The sequence below is a fragment of the Gossypium hirsutum genome, chromosome A11, assembly GCF_007990345.1.
Source record: "Gossypium hirsutum isolate 1008001.06 chromosome A11, Gossypium_hirsutum_v2.1, whole genome shotgun sequence".
Classification (NCBI taxonomy): domain Eukaryota; kingdom Viridiplantae; phylum Streptophyta; class Magnoliopsida; order Malvales; family Malvaceae; genus Gossypium; species Gossypium hirsutum.
Genome location: NC_053434.1, coordinates 17576429 through 17593524, shown reverse-complemented (window position 1 = coordinate 17593524; position 17096 = coordinate 17576429). Strand labels below are relative to the sequence as shown.

Genomic DNA, 17096 nt, shown 5'->3' with positions numbered 1-17096 from the left:
GAATGTACTTAAGAGGTCCTTTTATTATAGGGACTTGATCAAATTAGTTCATTTACTAATTAATGGATTAATTTAGGCTCTGTACTATTAAAAAAATAAATAAAATTAAGTTGAAATAGAGTTAACATTTAGTGTTTAAAAAATATAATTTATTGTTTAATATAATTAATATTTTTAAAATTTTTATGGTTCTCTAAATAAAATATTTTATTTAAAATTTATTTTATACTTTTTAATAATATAAAAATTAAATTGATCTAATTCTTAAAATACAACAACCCTAATTTAACCTTCATTTTGGAGGACAAAATGAGCCTCGTCATGTGATTGTGGGACCATTGAACAAAGGTTTCAATAATCGTACGCTGTGTAATAATAATCCTGCGTTAACTTTTAAATTTATTTATTATTATATATTTAAGATGTTATGGGAATTCAATTTCTTATATGAAATAATAAAGAAGTTATTATTTTTCTTCTTCCTTTCTGGTTCCATAAAAGTGTCATATAAATGAAATGATTATGAATCTCATATTAATATCTACAAAAGCTTATGAGCTAAAAGGTTAGAGGCTGAATCTCATTTTCAAACAAAAGAATCAACTAGAAAAATGAAATTTCCACTCCAAGGGAGAAAAACAGACCAAAAGAAACAATGTGAAAAATATTTGGGTACATTTGTTTACATGTAAATGATTTTATGGAAAATATTTTCTATATTCTTCTGTGTTTGTTTCACAGAAAATAGTTTGGTCAACGGAAAATGACTTACAGGTTAAGGTAAAATAAATCCTTTTTTCTTGTAAAATGACTTAGCCTTTTAAAAAGCGTAAGTCATTTTCTGAAAAAGAGTTCATCTATAAGTAATTTTATATTTATATAAAAATTAACTTAAATCAAACTTGATATTATTATATTGATAATAAATTTTATTTTTATTTTTAAAAATATTTAAAATATTATAATTTTCAATATTATTAAACATACTTATTTAATTATTTATATTTAGTCATATAATAAATTATTAATATAATAAATATAATTTATTATTTTAATAAATTATTTAATATTTTAATTTTATTTTAATAATAAATTTTTAAAATAATAATTTTAAATAATATTATTCACATATTATTGAAAATATTCAATATTAATATTTTAATAATAAATATTTATTACAATTATAAATATATTAATAATACATATTTTGTAGTATAAATGTTAAAATATGTCATAAGTCTATGTACACTTCATATATTTGTAATTTAGTCTTTGTACTTTTATTTTCAAGAATTTAGTCCTTCTACTTTTCAAATTTAAAAATCAAGTTCAATTGTTGACATCGTTAATTTTTTTTTGTCAATTTTGTTGATGTTACATTTTTAAATAATACTCATTTAGTAGTCATGTAATTAAAAAATGAATCTGAATTTAACATAATATTTTTAATATATGTAAAAATAATATAAAATATAAAATTATAGATAAAAATAAATTCAATTAAGCAATGAAAAATAAGAAAATCTCAAATGTATGTTTGTTTAATTGAAAACAACTTTTATGAAATATTTTTAAGAAATCTATCAAATAACAGAAAATATTTTACACAGATTCATGCAAACAATAGAAAATATTAGTTTTTCCAGAAAAGTAAATCATTTTCCAGAAATCATTTTCTAAAAGTCATTTTCAGTGAAACAAATGGAGCCTTTAGTGTGGTGGTCGTACAATTAATTTATAACATAAGAAACATCATTTGCATGTAAAAAGTCAATACCCAATAGAATTGCCAAAGTGAATGCTGAACATTCCATCTCCTTTTATCAAAATTACTAAACTTCTCTCACTTCTTTCCTTTTCAATCACCTTGACTGCCCCTCTAGTGTCGCCCTATATCCATCCATGGTAGTTTATCCAGATTATTAAGTTAGCAATGATTCTTTGTAATTGACAAAAAAAATCGAAGTTTTTACGAGCTTAACAAGTACCAAGAGTTGCATAACTTTAAGTAAAATTGGAAGTTACGATAATCTTAACATTTTATCTCATGCTAGGACCTTTCACGATTTTTATATTGTGTATTTTTATATCCTAGACTTTATGCATGCTCTCTTCACTATTTTTAACTAAATAAAACTATCTTTTTATGAAAAAAAAAAGTGGTGTGTAACTTTTGACAACTAAATTTGAACAAATGGCTCAGTTTGGGTGATTTCAACTTTCTTTTATATATATATATATAATTGGTTGATCGAAAGAAGGTTGGGGAAGAAGAACAAGAGGGGCAAAGAAACAGGGGGTTGGCACGAGAAGACAGCTGAGGTAGGCCAACGTGGGAGCGACCATTTCTATATGAGAAAAGGCGTGGTGCCCGAATCCTAATATGGTTGGACTTCATTCATATACTATATATTTGCTTCACGAGAAAGGCAAAAAATTAAAGCGAGGGGGGTGTTTAGTGGGGAAAAAAGTTTCGTATATTATTGAAGGAATAAGTAGCCATCCTTGCTGTGTTTGCTTCTACTTCTCACAACATTCAAATCATTACCAAACTTCTTTCCTGATTCTTGTGTTATAGCAATGGTTATGAAGTGGGACCTTTCCACACATGGCAATCCGCCATTGCTAACTGGATTCTCAAATCTTCATCATTGTTAGCTGATTCGGGTATGAAGCCTATTATGAGTTTGGGTTTTGCAAATGTGTTAGATTTGTTTTTTTTTTCTTTTCTTAAACAACTTGAAAGAACTACAATGAAGATCTTACAAAGGGAAGGGAAAAAATGTAACCCGGATTTGCTTTCTGTAACACAAATAATGTGACAAAAAAACATGGAAAATGCTTTTTATGATGTTGGAAATATATGCATATCAATGGGAATTTTCTTGCTTTCATGACAGAAATATTTTTGTTCACAAAGACAACATGAATCTACCCAAACTTTTGGCTGCAAAGGCTACTAATGTTAATGTCATATATATTTCATAGTTGGGAGTAGTTCTATTTAACAAACGACTCTCCCTTGTGTAATGATGCAAATTGGATTAATGATGTAATTCAACTTCTGGTCTCAAGGAACTTGAAAGTGTGGTCCCAGATTTGAAGATAAATAAAATGAAACCGACAGACAAACAAACAGTGATGAATATGACAAGTTAAATCTTAAAGACAGTCAAACAAGCTTAATTGCACATTGTGATTGATGAGATAAAGCAAAGACTAAAATCATTTAGAAGAGTAATGATAATGTACTTTTTTTTTTATTTAAGTGACTGATATTTTTGCATGTACATTTTGAGAATGATTCATAAAAAGTTATGTACAATAAACTGTTAGTTTAGGTGATAACAGTCACGTCTCTATAAAAGATTATAGATAGAATAAAAGTTTGAATCTAAAGAAATGTATGTACTGCTTACCGTAAAAGCTTAAACTATCTCTACTCGACATGGATTAATTTGAAGTCGAATTTACTAGAGAATATTTTGGATTTACCCTAAAAAAATCAAAGTCGGCGAATGCTCTTCAGTTAAACAGTCAACGGGATGCGAGGGGAGAAAGGTAAAACTTTAAAAGTGGCTTTCTACCTGCAGTAATAGCCTGGCCCTAGTTGTTATTTGATGAAAGAAGGGAGTGAAATTTCGCCAAAATGGATAAAGAAAATAGAACATATATATATGAATCTAAAACTGAACCTTCATGCAATTCCACTGGATCTAATGTCTACCAGCAATAACATGGTTTCCGAATCTTGAACAATCAAGCAAGCAACGAAAGTTGGCATTTCAAGACAATAAAACGCCGTCTGTGGGAATCGAACCCACGACCACATGGTTAAAAGCCATGCGCTCTACCGGCTGAGCTAAGACGGCTGATGAGGGTAAAATGCTCATATTGATACTTATTATAAGCAAAAAAAAAAAAAAGACACCTCTCATTTTCCAATCCTGAGATAACTTAATAGTGAACTTTTTTGTCTTTGGGTGCATTCTACAAATGGAGACTGGAGACGCCTAACTAGGGTTTTCTGGAGGTGCGACCATTTAAGGCCTAAAATTAAAAGGGATCCAAGATATAATTTTTTAGATTTTAAGGGACTTAAAAAAATTTCTCTAACTTTTAAAGAATATAAAATCTCATTTTATTATTTTACTTACGAAACAAAAATATAAAAAACTACCCGACTATTTAAAAAAAAAACAATTACCACATATGGCCAAATTTATTCCACATGCCTAAACTAAACCATTGTGGATTTATAATCAGGATATCTAGGCCGTCCATCTAAACCTTTATTTCAAATTTTATCCAGCCGCAACTTTTTTATTATTATTAGTTTGGCCTGTTTTGAATATTTTCCCAAGTGTCGTATTCAAATAAAATCATTTAAAATTTATTATTATTTTTATCAATAAGAAGATACATACATTTACTTCAAATATGTGTCGATATTCAAACTTTAATTTTAATTTACTTGATTTACAAAATGACCTTTAAAAATCAATATTCATTAATTGTTTGTAGTGATATAAGATTTCCTTTGAAGTAAAATTGCAAAATTGAATGGGCTTTTCTAAATTATGGATTGCATGCCCATTTCGCACTTTAAAGCTTATAATAAGCTTCAAGTCCAACGGAAGTACTGTAGGAAGCGGAACCGGAGTGTAAAACTCTACTCTCACTTAGCTTGAGTATATTACACGCCAAGGGCCTTTTTGGACTTGAAAAATATAAAACAAAGACAACAGGACAAAACCGGAATCCCAAATTTATTAAAATCCCGATCTTATCCTCAAACGTTTCCTGATCCCCGCTTCTATAAGTACACCCAACTCTTGCATCCTCTCACCTTCTTCATTGCTCTCTCTCTCTTTTTGTTTTCATTTTCCTTTTGTCCTTTTTCTCTTTCCTAGGTTTTAGGTTTTCTCAGCCAAAGGCTTTCGTTTAGCTTCATCAATGGCACAGGAGGAGGTTCAGAACGGAGGACCGGAGAAGGTAGCGGAGGTGAGCTTCACGGCGCTGAAACCGCAGCTCATGGTGGAAGCACCCAAGGCAGCTGATGCGGTGCAGTTCTACAAGTCCGCGTTTGGCGCTGTTGAGGCTGGGCGTACCGTGTACCCTAAGCGCAAGGCTGAGCAGGAGCAGCCTCATGTCCTCTCCGCTCAACTTGAGCTAGCTGGCTCTACCATTCTCGTTTCTGACATCGCTGATAACTCTACTCCGTACGTTCCTTCATCTTCTCTCTGTTTTGTAGTTTTCGTTGTTATGGCTGTTGCACACTCTCTTTTACCTTTGATGTTTTGTTTTAATAGCCTATCAAGATGGCTTTGATGCTTCAAAATCTCTTTTCAGCTGTTTCCTCCCTTGTTTGTTACTGTTCACGTCCGTCATTGTTGAACAATAAGCTCTTGTTTGGATAGCCTGTTTAGATCTTGTACCTCTTTGGTAGGAGCCTTTTTTCCTTCTCATTTTTTGGTTTATTGTTTGGTATTTGACTCCTGCTTTTATGGTTTCGTCATTTAGACCTCCTTTTTCTTAGATCTGTTATCGTTACGAGATATTTTCTTTGTTTTCTTTCTTTTGGCACTTTCATCTTATATTTTTTGCTTCCTGTTTGGCTCCAACTGCTTATTTCCTTTTTTTTTGGCCAAAACAATTTCCATGGGGATTATGAAAATGTTCAAGCGTTGTTAAAGCCCGTCATCGAATTTCTTTTTATTATACCATTGTTTGAAACTTTTCTTGCCGGTTGGCTCGTTCCTCTTAATGGAGTGTGATAAGCGACTCGTTTGGCTTTTTGCGTGTCGTCAATCAAGCAGGGTGAAAACCGAGGGGACTGGATGTGTGCTCTGCCTGGAGACTGAGGACGTCGAAGCTGCAATTGCCAAGGCTGTTAGCGCTGGAGGCGTTGCGGAGGGTGAGGTAACTGAGGGCGATGGCGCGTGCTGTGGTGGTCGCGTGGGCAAGGTGAAGGATCCATATGGATACGTTTGGCTTATCTGCTCTCCTGCGAAGAAGTGCGGTGACGCGGAGGCTTAGACGCCGTTCGATCTTTGATCTACTTTCTGTTAATCTCTGAGCTTTAATTTGTCAGTTAAAAAAAATGGCTTCTAGCCGGTAGGATTAGGTGATCAACAGTGATAGACTCTTTGGTATTGACTCTTTTGATACTGTTCTTCATGAACCTACAGTTGTCAGTTGCAGTTAAATGAATTTTACTAGCTTTTATCTTTCTACTATTTTTATTCTTATTATAATAATATATTAGTAGTGGTGCAATTACTATAATTATAATATTGAGTAAACTAAAAATAGTCGGTTAAATTTTGTTTTATTAACTATATTAATGTGTTATTATTGTTGTTTCAAATTAAAATTATAGTGACCATTTTGTAATAATTTGATAACATGTGTTTATTTTACAAAAAATTAAAAGTATTATGATTAAACTATAATATAAGTGATTATTTTGTAGTAGATTTTATAATATTCAACCTTCTAACGTGGACATATATAGTGCAAGAAGCTTTGAAGGGTAAGGACGTCTTTTCCTCATCATTGATGTGGATTTGCTTTTGCAGTGGTGGTTTTTCGTTGGTGCCCTGCCTCGGTCAACGAGATTGGTACCAGTTAGCCGTTATCTTTCTTTATGCGATATATTTTTTTTTAATGAAGGTGTTATTAACTTGTTACCGTAATCTTAATATTAAATGCAAGCGTGGTTTAATATAAATATTTTTTTATGTCGTAGGTGTGTAATAAATGGTTTCGAGACTTGGGAGGGGAATGAGAAAGTGTGGTTTGGGCTGGCCAGCGGTATGTGTAGGGGAATAAAGTAGAAATTTAACTTTGGCGCATAATTAGGAAAGCTAATAAGGAGGCGCCACGCGTCCACCTAGTATATGTCGTGGCAAATGGATAAGGGGGGTCGTCTATTCTGGTCCCCCCAACGAGGAAGGGGAAGGTGGGGTTCTCGTGATTATTTTATTTTCATTTTTTTACCGATGAGTGTGTAATGCTGGGAATGGGTGAAGGCGCGTTCGACTTCGACCTCCGATTGTAAAGAAAAGTTCGAAAAATTACGAATCTTTTAGCTCTTTTTTTTTTGCCCTTTTGAAAGATCTTTTATCAATTTTTTTTTCCTAATTATTTAGTTGAGGCTAACATCTCAGTACACTACTTCATGAGTTGGATATTGGGCGGGCAATAGAGCTGTAGATTTTGTGGCTATGAATACTGTAAAAAGGAACTTGTCGTACTGACCGGGCCTTTCAGATTCCTGAGGTATAACTGCTGGGATTTTCTCTTATCAAATTTGATAAGTTCAGAAGAAAAAAAAGTTAGATATTTTACTTGTTATAGTTAAAAATTAAAAATTATTTAGTATTATATGAGTGCTCTAACCAACTGAGCTATGATTGCTACATATGTACGGGAAAACAGTAAATGCATCAATGATTAAATTTTAAAAAAAAATTGAGCTACAAATAAATTTATCAAAATGTATTTTCACATTTCTTGTTTTACGATTGTGCGTGTGAGAGGGATGTAGCTAGGTCAAGTATCGGTCTAAAATACTCTATTCTTTGGACGTATCCAGTCTTTCTTTTTTTCTTTCTTTACGTTCATTCCTCCTTTCTAGAATTACTAAAATTTCATAAAATTTAATCATACGAACCGTCTGTTATGCATGCATGGAAAATAAAATATGAAATAAAATAATAATATGATACCAAAAAGATAATTTGAAAATAATAAGGCACACCAACTGTGTGGCTGAAAAATAAATTGTAACAGCAAAAAAAAAATTGATATCTAAATTTAAATTGTAACATTTTAAAAAAAATTTATAGATTCTATATTAAACTATAAAAAGATAAAAAAAACTTATAATAATATTTTATAATTTTTTTTAGTATTTTCTCTATGTTCATTTAATAGTTTATATCTGGAATTTGTGGCTATCCCTCTCAATAATATCGTCTTTAATATTTAAATTTACATTTTCACTTTAAAAGTACAATATATCTTACTATTTTACGTTGCTATATTTGTTAATTATTTTAAACATTACCTTTTTAGTATTATTTTAATCGAATTAAATTGTTTTGTTACACTAATTTAATTAAGTAATTAAATAATAGTATGGATGACTGTTGTTTATAGACATGAGAAGAGAACTAGTTTCAGAATGTTGTGGCTTGTGAGGGTTATTTTCCCCTTGAAATGGACAAAAAAACCCATGATGCATGGAATTTTCCTCCTTTTTCTTTTATTTATTTTTGTTGAGAGAAAGTACATAACAATTGCATGTTTCTTTCACTAACAACAAATGACAGGAGAATATATTACTTTGGTATTTCATTTAGTCACTGAATTTAATTATATAATTTATTTTGATATCAAAGAAACTGAAAAAGTTAATGTTGTTTAGTTCGAAGGATGCTAGTGGGTGACGTTAGGGGTGTTCAATCAGTTAACTGACCCCAACTATTATTAATCGAATTAATTGACTCTTTTAAACCCTTAATTGTTAACTAAACCGAACTTTTTCGGTTAATTCAGATGGTTAAACGAATTATATGTTTTTTTGGTTAAAAAAGTACAAAAAAAACTTAACTGAATTAACTGACCGATTAATTTATACTTCCAAAAAATTAACTGATTAAGTTTGGTTAATTCAGTTAATCGACCGATTTCGAACTGAATTAATTATTTACCAAACTTCCAAGAAATTATTAACCGACCGATTAACCAAATTAATTTGATTTTACCCGAAATTTGTCACGCTCCAATAAAATTAGATTAAAGAGAGGATGATCCCTTCAGTGGCGGTAGAATAGTAAAGGATTCTCAGGCTGGAGGAAAGGAGTCCTTCCGGGGTAAATTTATTGGTTCTTCGGTGGTCCTAGGATCATAGTTAAATGAAGAGGAAAATGTTGATATCGCTTTGGAAGGAGGTGATGTTACTAAGGGAGTCGCCAATGGGGTTCTTTCCATATCCTTTTCTATAAGGTGCGTTCTCTTGTTCGCAAAAGCATAGCTCGGGCGGTGATTGTGAAATCGCTAAGCAAAGTCATGTCTTTGTGGAAAACCAGTGCCTTCCAATCGCTAAGCAAACTTCTTAGTAAAGTTTTGTCATTAGGAAAATTATTTTGAAGTTTTATTGAAGGGAATTTGGGTAGTTTTTTTTGAAAAAAAATTATCTATTTATTTGGTCTTAGTTCGAGTGCGGATTAATATAAAAATATTTATAAACCCATATAAGTCTTAAAGTTAATTATATATCATATCATTTGTTTGCTTTGTTTGTATTTAAATGTATAACAACATAAATTGAATATTTATTTGATTGTTGTTGCTCTAATAACTAATTATGTAGTTCAAACCCGATAATAAAGTCAAGTAAGTATTATAAGTAAATTAGCGATTAAAGTTGTTGATAGATAAGCTGACTCCCATACAATTTCAAGTGGTCTTCTCCAAACCTTTGCTGAATCTCCTGATGACCTTTTATGCCTACTAAGAAATTATTTAATTTAATGATTTTTTTAAAAAAAAAATTGATCGGCTTATAAAATTAATAGTAATAACAAAACAAAATTATATAAAATTAAATTTGCAAAGTAAGTAGAATAAAATCGTGCTTTGAATGGTTAAAGAAATATATGTATACTTCGAATAATTTTGACAAACTAGGTGGTGGGTGGGCCTCCCCCATTTTGGCACTCGCAGTCTCCTTTTATGAAACTTGATTAAATTTTAAATATTCCATCAGATTATTTATGATATTATTTACAATTCCAGCATACTTTAAAATGGTGAAACTTTACATGATTATGTAGAATCTGTGAATAGAAAAATAAATTAGAAGGTTACTTACCAAAAATAATAATAAATAAATTAGATGGTTGATTTATTATAGGATTAGAAATAATTTAAGTTTTTTTTTTAAAGAAAAAATATGGTGGAATTTAGTTTTTATATTATTATCTGAAAGTGAAATAATTAAACAAAGTATATTTTAATAAATTATAGAATAAAAAGTATTTTAATCTCTTTCAAAATAAGTATAATTCAACAATTTTTTAACATTTAACTTATTGGTTAAGGGTGTTCTTCATATTTCTAATGTCATGGATTCGATCCTCAAGGCATGCCTGTGTAGTAGTTTAAATAGGCATGTCATGGGTTTGGGTGTATGGTGTTAGCACCACTAGTAAAAAATGCTGTATCCACTGGTGCAGTATTTACTAACTTGATTACAATACTACATGTTTGCTTAAGTTCGACCCTACTTTAAATTTAGGTCTCATTTTTTGTCTAAGATTGCTATATTTGCAAATGACTAATCCAAATCCTTTTTATGTCTTGAATATATTGTTTTTAATTTTTTTTATAAAATTTTATTCTATTTTTAATCTAGTATTATTTAGTAATTTAATATATTTTTATTAAAAAATATTAACATATATAATTGAACATGTTTTTTAATGTTTACATTATAAGATTATATGTTATTAAAGATTTAGTTTTTTATATAATGTAAATGACATAATATATAAAATTATTATAAAACTAATATAATTGAAAAATGAGTTAGGTTGAGCTAAACTGAAACCTTAAACGTCATATATATATTTTAAATAAATCTATTTTTTATCTAAACTCATTTTTTAATGATCGTATAGCACAAATCACCAATTATCTATTCAACTAATTGTTGAAAAAAAAATATTGAAGCCTGTCTGATGGTCTAATGGTTAAGAGTGTTTACCGTCCTATGTGTGGTCTGAGTTTGAGTCATGCTAGCCATGTTTGTTGTATAAATTTTGTCATGATATTTTAATTCACTAAAAAATATATATTAAAAATTTATAAAATATTAAAGGTTTAAAGATTAGAAAAAACATTAGTAAAAATTAAAAAGACCGATTAAGGGATAATCCCTTAAAAATTTACATGTGGCATGCCACACAAATTAATAAAAGTTATTTTATTTTGATTGATTTTTTTGTTTCATAATAAAATTTATGATGGAATTAATGTCACAAATTAATTAGTACTAATTTAATAATTAATTTGAAAATAATTAAAATATCATTATTTAACAAATAATAATAATATTATAATTTAATTAAAAATAGATAAAATAATGTTTTCTAAAACCATTAACAAATATTATTATAAGGGTAATAGTTGATGTGAAATCTTTAAAAGAAAAATAGTTTAATGGTATACTAACGCCTGTTTTTGAAGAAGACGAGGATATTCTTGATTGGAACTTAGCTTCTATTGGAAATTTTTTTCTTGGAGTCTTCTTATCTCTTAGCACTCGATATAAAAGAAGCTTCATTGCAGAATTCCATTTATCCCCAAAATCTCCTCTTTCTTATAGGAGATTCTCACCTCATCCTTCCCAGTAAATGTGGCCTAGACTTGCAAGACCAATGCCCTTTTAGCTAACGGGCACAAATGCACTTGACCATATATTTCGAGACTGTCAAGATTGGGAATTCCATCTCAGTTACTATCCACCTTCAATCTCCCTTTTCACGAGTGGATTAAGGCCAAAAATTCCCTACTACTTGGCTTTCATCTATCTTTTGAGAAATCTTTGGCTGGCTTGGAATGCTCAAGTTTTTTGATAAGCAGTACAGTCTCGAATCTTCGAAAGAAGATATAGGGTGGTTCAAGCTTAACTGTGATGGTACTTCGATCGGAAATCCTGGTTCAGCATGGGTGGCTGGTTGTCACAGACTCACATATATATCTATCTGTTATTCTTCAAACAGTACTGTTGCTGAGTTATGGGCTTCAAGGGGTGGTTTGAGCCTTGCAAATCTAATTGTAGATGTTACTGATGTTATCAGTCGTTCAAATTTACTTCTGAATGATTGCAAGACTTTATTGGAGACCTTCCAGAACAGCCGACTACTCCACATCTTCAGGGAGAAAAATAGTTGCGATGATGCCCTGGCAAGAAAGGGCAACAATCCAAGTTCGCTTTGTAATTTTAATTTTAGGATCTCTTCTACGGACTTTGTTGTGTATCCCCTCCCCCCACAAATATCTTAATAAAAAATTTCAATCATTCTCTGAGCTCCAAGAAAATATAATACATCATTTTTTATGGTATTAAGTGCTTATAACGACACTAAATATATCATACTTAAGTTGTGATAGAACTAATTGTGAACATGTTGTAAAGTTTATTTGATGTTGAAGTTGAAGCTTTTATTATGCTGATAGAGCTTATCTTTTACCACATACGATGAATATTTGTTGTTGCTTTTCTAATTTATTTTTAAAATTCAATTAATAGTAGACCAACAAATCTTCATTATTATCATAGTAGTTTTTTTTCCTTCTTATTTAAGAATGTAAATAATTAAAGTTGTATTTAATTATCTTTATTTACTATGATAAAATTGTCTTGATTAATTTTTAGGGACTAAATTTTCATGTTTTAAGCAATATGATTGTAAAGGTAAACTAATAAGAGATTCAAATCAGTACAAAATATTTGGATTTGGTTTGGGTTTTTTACAACCAAAAACATTTAGAAGGCCAATTCCAGTCACTTTTTTCATACAAATTTAGATAACCAAATAGTAATTAATACACATATATTTAGATGATTTGCAAACTTAGTTTTCCACATACAAATAAATAAAAACAACTTGTGAAAGGCTGACGAACATGGAAGCCGCTTCATGGTTCATGTTCCTCCGAAAAGACCTGAAACATCATGTACACTGAGCACGTTTGGTTCGCTGTATTGGATTAGAGGTGTAATGGAATAGAGGTATAATAGCAAATCAACTGTTTGGTTGAATGTAATGGAATAGAGGCGTAATAGTAAAACTGTGTTTGGTTGAATGTAATAGAGGTGTAATAGCATAATGGAGAAAACTAAAATGACCAGAATACCCTTAGCATAAATTTGTTTTGGTAAATGATTATTGTTATTGTTATTTAAATTTTAATAAGATTATTTATTATCAAAAATAAATAATTTAATCATATTTAAACATAATTATTATTTAATATATTTTAATTAAAATATATAATTTAATAAAATTCTTAATAATTAGCAGAAATTTGTTTTGGTAAATTATTTTATTTAAATTTTAATAAGATTATTAATATCAATAATAAATAATTTAATCATATTTAAACATAATTATTATTAAATATATTTTAATTAAAATATATAATTTAATAAAATTCTTAATAATTAATATTCTTATATGAATTTACTCAAACCATAATATATGATACTGTAAAATATAAAATAACATAATTATTATTAAATATAATATAATTAAAATATATAATTTAATAAAATTCTTAATAATTAATATTCTTATATGAATTTACTCAAATCATAATATATGATACTATAAAATAAAATTTTAAATAATTAATATTAAATATATTTTAATTTAAATATATGATTTAATAAAATTTAAAATAATTATAACTAATAAATTATATTTTATGAATTTGTATAATTTAAAATAATAATTATTACATATAATTTAATAATAATATAAAATTTCATAAAATTCTTGATAATAAATTTTCTTATATGAATTTATACAATTTAAAATAATGCCAATGCCAACACTACCACATTTGGGTTCAAATTATACTCATAGTAAGCTCAAACTTTTATTGATGCCAATGCCAACACTACCAAAACCTTTTGGACAATTATTTCGAAGATTTAAACCAACAAAAAGAAAATCAATAAGTAATAAAACCATAGAAAATAAAAGAAAAAATTTGCCTTTGAAGCACATTCAATTGTGCACTTGGTTCTCTTTGATATCTCCATGATTTCTTCATCTTTATTCATAATATCAAACATAGGCAAACAAAACGATAATTGTAACCCCCTACCCCTACCAACATTTTATTGTAAGTATAACTAACACAGGATAACTAGTTGGCCTCTTAAAACAGTCAAAGACCAGACCCCAAACCAAACCAAACTGCTAAACAACAAAGCAGACATCATTAAAAAGACCCCATCCCCAGATTGCATCATTTTCAATTCTTAGAAATGAGGAGCATAGAGCTGGAGAACCTTCTGCTAGGACGGTCTGCTGCTAATATCATCCCACCAAGCACTCACATGCTTCCTGCTGGTTGTCATGTATTATGGATCACTTCCAGAACCCTGTTTTCCCCTAGCAACATTTGCAAACTCACAAGCTCCAGACAACAAGGGACTGGAGATGTTACCGTTAGCATACTACACGCGTGATTGCAAATTTATGAAAATTCAACTACAAAAGTCCAGAACCTACCAAAATTTCTAAGCCAATACCTCAGAATCGATTTGCTGAATATTGGGGAAAATTTGTTTCAGGGTAGCATTGTAGTTAGGAGACTGCGCTTGCAATAAAACAGTACAGTTGATCACATATGAGAAAGGTTAGGAGAGAAGAATGACTACTAGGCCAGTATAGAAGATTGAGAAATGTCAAACGATAATCACCAATTGTGCAAATAACTCTATAGCTAAAATGAATGCAATATGCCAAGGGGAGGATGATGATATAGACTTAACTGAACTTAGCCCAGGAAGGTAGAAAACTACTTTAGATGGATGCCACTACTTTGGTGATCATATATTTAATCACCTATAGCTAGATTCAGATCATCCATAATTTCAACTATCAAACCATCACATTATGCGCAGATGAAAGTGACACAGCTTAATACTAGCTTGAGAAGCTGGTTCATTCATTATTTGCAAATTACTCAGAAGTGGTTCAATAGTTTAGTTTATATATAGATGCGAGTCTCCACAGCATAAACAAGAATAATACCTAAAGTTGAAATGCAAATCTTAGCACAAACTCTTGGCCAACAGATCAAGAAAACATTTAACAAAAAAGTACCTGCTTTATTAGGCAAACAAAGACGAGAAAAACACATTGCAATGTTGGAATTGAAAGGAGAAATGAAACAAACATTGAGATTTCGAAAAAGTACTTTACTCCAGAGGTGTCAAGCAAATATACCAAAAAAATATAAGCCAGAAAGTTTAGAAGATAATACTCAAGAGGTTTATATAAAAGTTAACAAGTGGAAAAAAACAGAAGGATTAAAATCATACCTGATGCCCCTACTACTACCTCCCCAATCACAATAGCTTACAATTAGCTTTTTAAGTTGCTAAACTCCTCGCAACTTAGCAATTCAACTACACAAATTCACAATGTAACCTACTAATTACAACTTCGACCTACTACAAATACTCAACACCTCCTACAACTTAGCATTTCAACTACACAAATACTCAACACCTCCTACAACTTAGCATTTCAACTACACAAATTCACAATGTAACCTACTAATTACAACTTCGACCTACAAATTTATATTCTACAACAAACAAAAATCCCGCTTCTAATCAACTATCCTTAATGTAACATATAATGAGGAAAACGAAAACAATATTTCAAAGATTCTATCACAGGAAAAAAAATCAAATCAAAACAGAAAATTTGAACAGCATACATATAAATGGTCTTCTAAAATTGACCAAGAAAAAAGAAAACAACAACATTTTCAAACCCAATAACTTGAACCCAAAATCAACCCCCAAACAATAGTTTGCATGCAAAGAGATTATAAATAACAGCAGAAAAAACATAGATCTAGTAAAAAGAGACTCGAATTAGAAAAAAATTATAAAGAAAGAAAAATAGAACAGAGAAATCAACAGGCAAGAATGCAAATAAAGGGGAAAAAATAATAGGCAAAATATGGGAATTTTACCTGACAAATGAAATCGATTCTCAGAGAAGACGATGAGTGTCTAGACACGAATGAAAAGCATCCAACTTATATGATATTCCCGATTAGAAGTGTTTCGAAATTCGACAAAGATAAATAAAATCAAAATCAAAATCGATTCTACAGAAAAGAAAAGAAAAGAAAAACAGGGAAAAATTTGGAAGAAGAAGCAGAAATATGGAGAAAAGAAAATGGAGAAAAGAAAAGAAATGTGAGAAGAAAAGAAGCGTACCGTACCAGAAGAAGAAGTAGAAATCTAGAAAGGAAAAAATTGAGAAACGTCGGAAGAGGATGAGGGAAAAGAAATTACCTGTGCAAGGAAGCGTGGGAGAATCGGAGTGTTGAGGACGAGGGCAGAAAACGGAAGAGAAAAAAGGGAAAGACGCGGAATGGGTAATCGGCGCTGAGGGAGCGTAATGCCTATTACCCGCAGTCAATGTAATGGGGGAGTAACTGATTCGGCGCGGAATGAGAAAACAGCGAACCAAACGCCGGAATAGGTCGGTAATGTAATAGGCGCGTAATCGGGGAGTAATGGTATACCTATTACAGCGAACCAAACACGCTTTAATGTTTCTTTTGAATTAATTATATACATGCGATGTTAGTTAAAAAGAAAGGGGAGAGAGACAAGGTTAATTTACCTTAATCAACAATCAGAAGGCATATCGAGACTGCACTTTGCTGGTAAACCCATGGCGAGTGTTGGATCGATCCCAAGAGAAGGCAGCCACATTGAATTCTTATAAGAACACAAGCATGTGAGGTTAGCTCCTTTAAGAGCCTCGCAGCATTGAGGTGTTGGGTCAACAGGATCCGGCTGGGTCACTGATGGCTTGCAGGCTTCCAGACCCTCATCGTTCATGTCACACAAGCTTATTGCTCTTGACCCTTCCACCGTTAAACCCACCATTATAATCATCACAACAACCAACTTCACTGTACCCATTGATACCTAATGATTTTGCGAGCAGTCTGCAGGTTAGGTTAGGTTAGGCTTAGGGTCTTTACTAGTCGTAAACAATGGCGATTGTGTTTGCAGAAATTATTAGGGGGGACTTATAAAAGTGATAAGTATGGGATTTGGCATCACGAATTTTGGACCCGTGAATGAGATCAGGTGTCACGGGTGCTTCTCGGCCCACTGCCTTTCGTTTTGTGTGTTGGATTGTCGATTGGCCATTGGCTTTTAGCGTAGGTGGGGTTCTACTTCTACTCATATAACCGCGACACCAAATCTGATATTTTTTAGATTCTGTAAATTATAAATTTTCACGCAC

General features: G+C 30.8%; 1 protein-coding gene and 2 non-coding genes across 3 annotated transcripts; 1 reads left to right on the top strand and 2 right to left on the bottom strand.

Annotated features, from left to right (window-relative positions):
* Window positions 1-3799: 3799 nt before the first annotated feature.
* TRNAK-UUU (transfer RNA lysine (anticodon UUU)) lies at window positions 3800-3872 on the bottom strand. The gene has a single exon. It is a non-coding gene; the product is annotated as a tRNA-Lys (tRNA).
* Window positions 3873-4726: 854 nt separating this feature from the next.
* Window positions 4727-6239, top strand: LOC107924472 (uncharacterized protein At5g48480). The gene is made up of 2 exons (XM_016854932.2): window positions 4727-5222; window positions 5820-6239. Exons 1-2 carry the CDS (start codon window positions 4957-4959, stop codon window positions 6037-6039), a joined length of 486 nt encoding a protein of 161 aa, XP_016710421.1. The 5' UTR covers window positions 4727-4956; the 3' UTR covers window positions 6040-6239.
* A 7539-nt stretch (window positions 6240-13778) lies between these two features.
* On the bottom strand, window positions 13779-16938 carry LOC107924771 (uncharacterized). The gene is made up of 5 exons (XR_005904899.1): window positions 16461-16938; window positions 16127-16359; window positions 15799-15863; window positions 14319-14401; window positions 13779-14240 (listed from the first exon to the last, which is right to left on the bottom strand). It is a non-coding gene; the product is annotated as an uncharacterized protein (transcript).
* Between the last annotated feature and the right edge of the window lie 158 nt (window positions 16939-17096).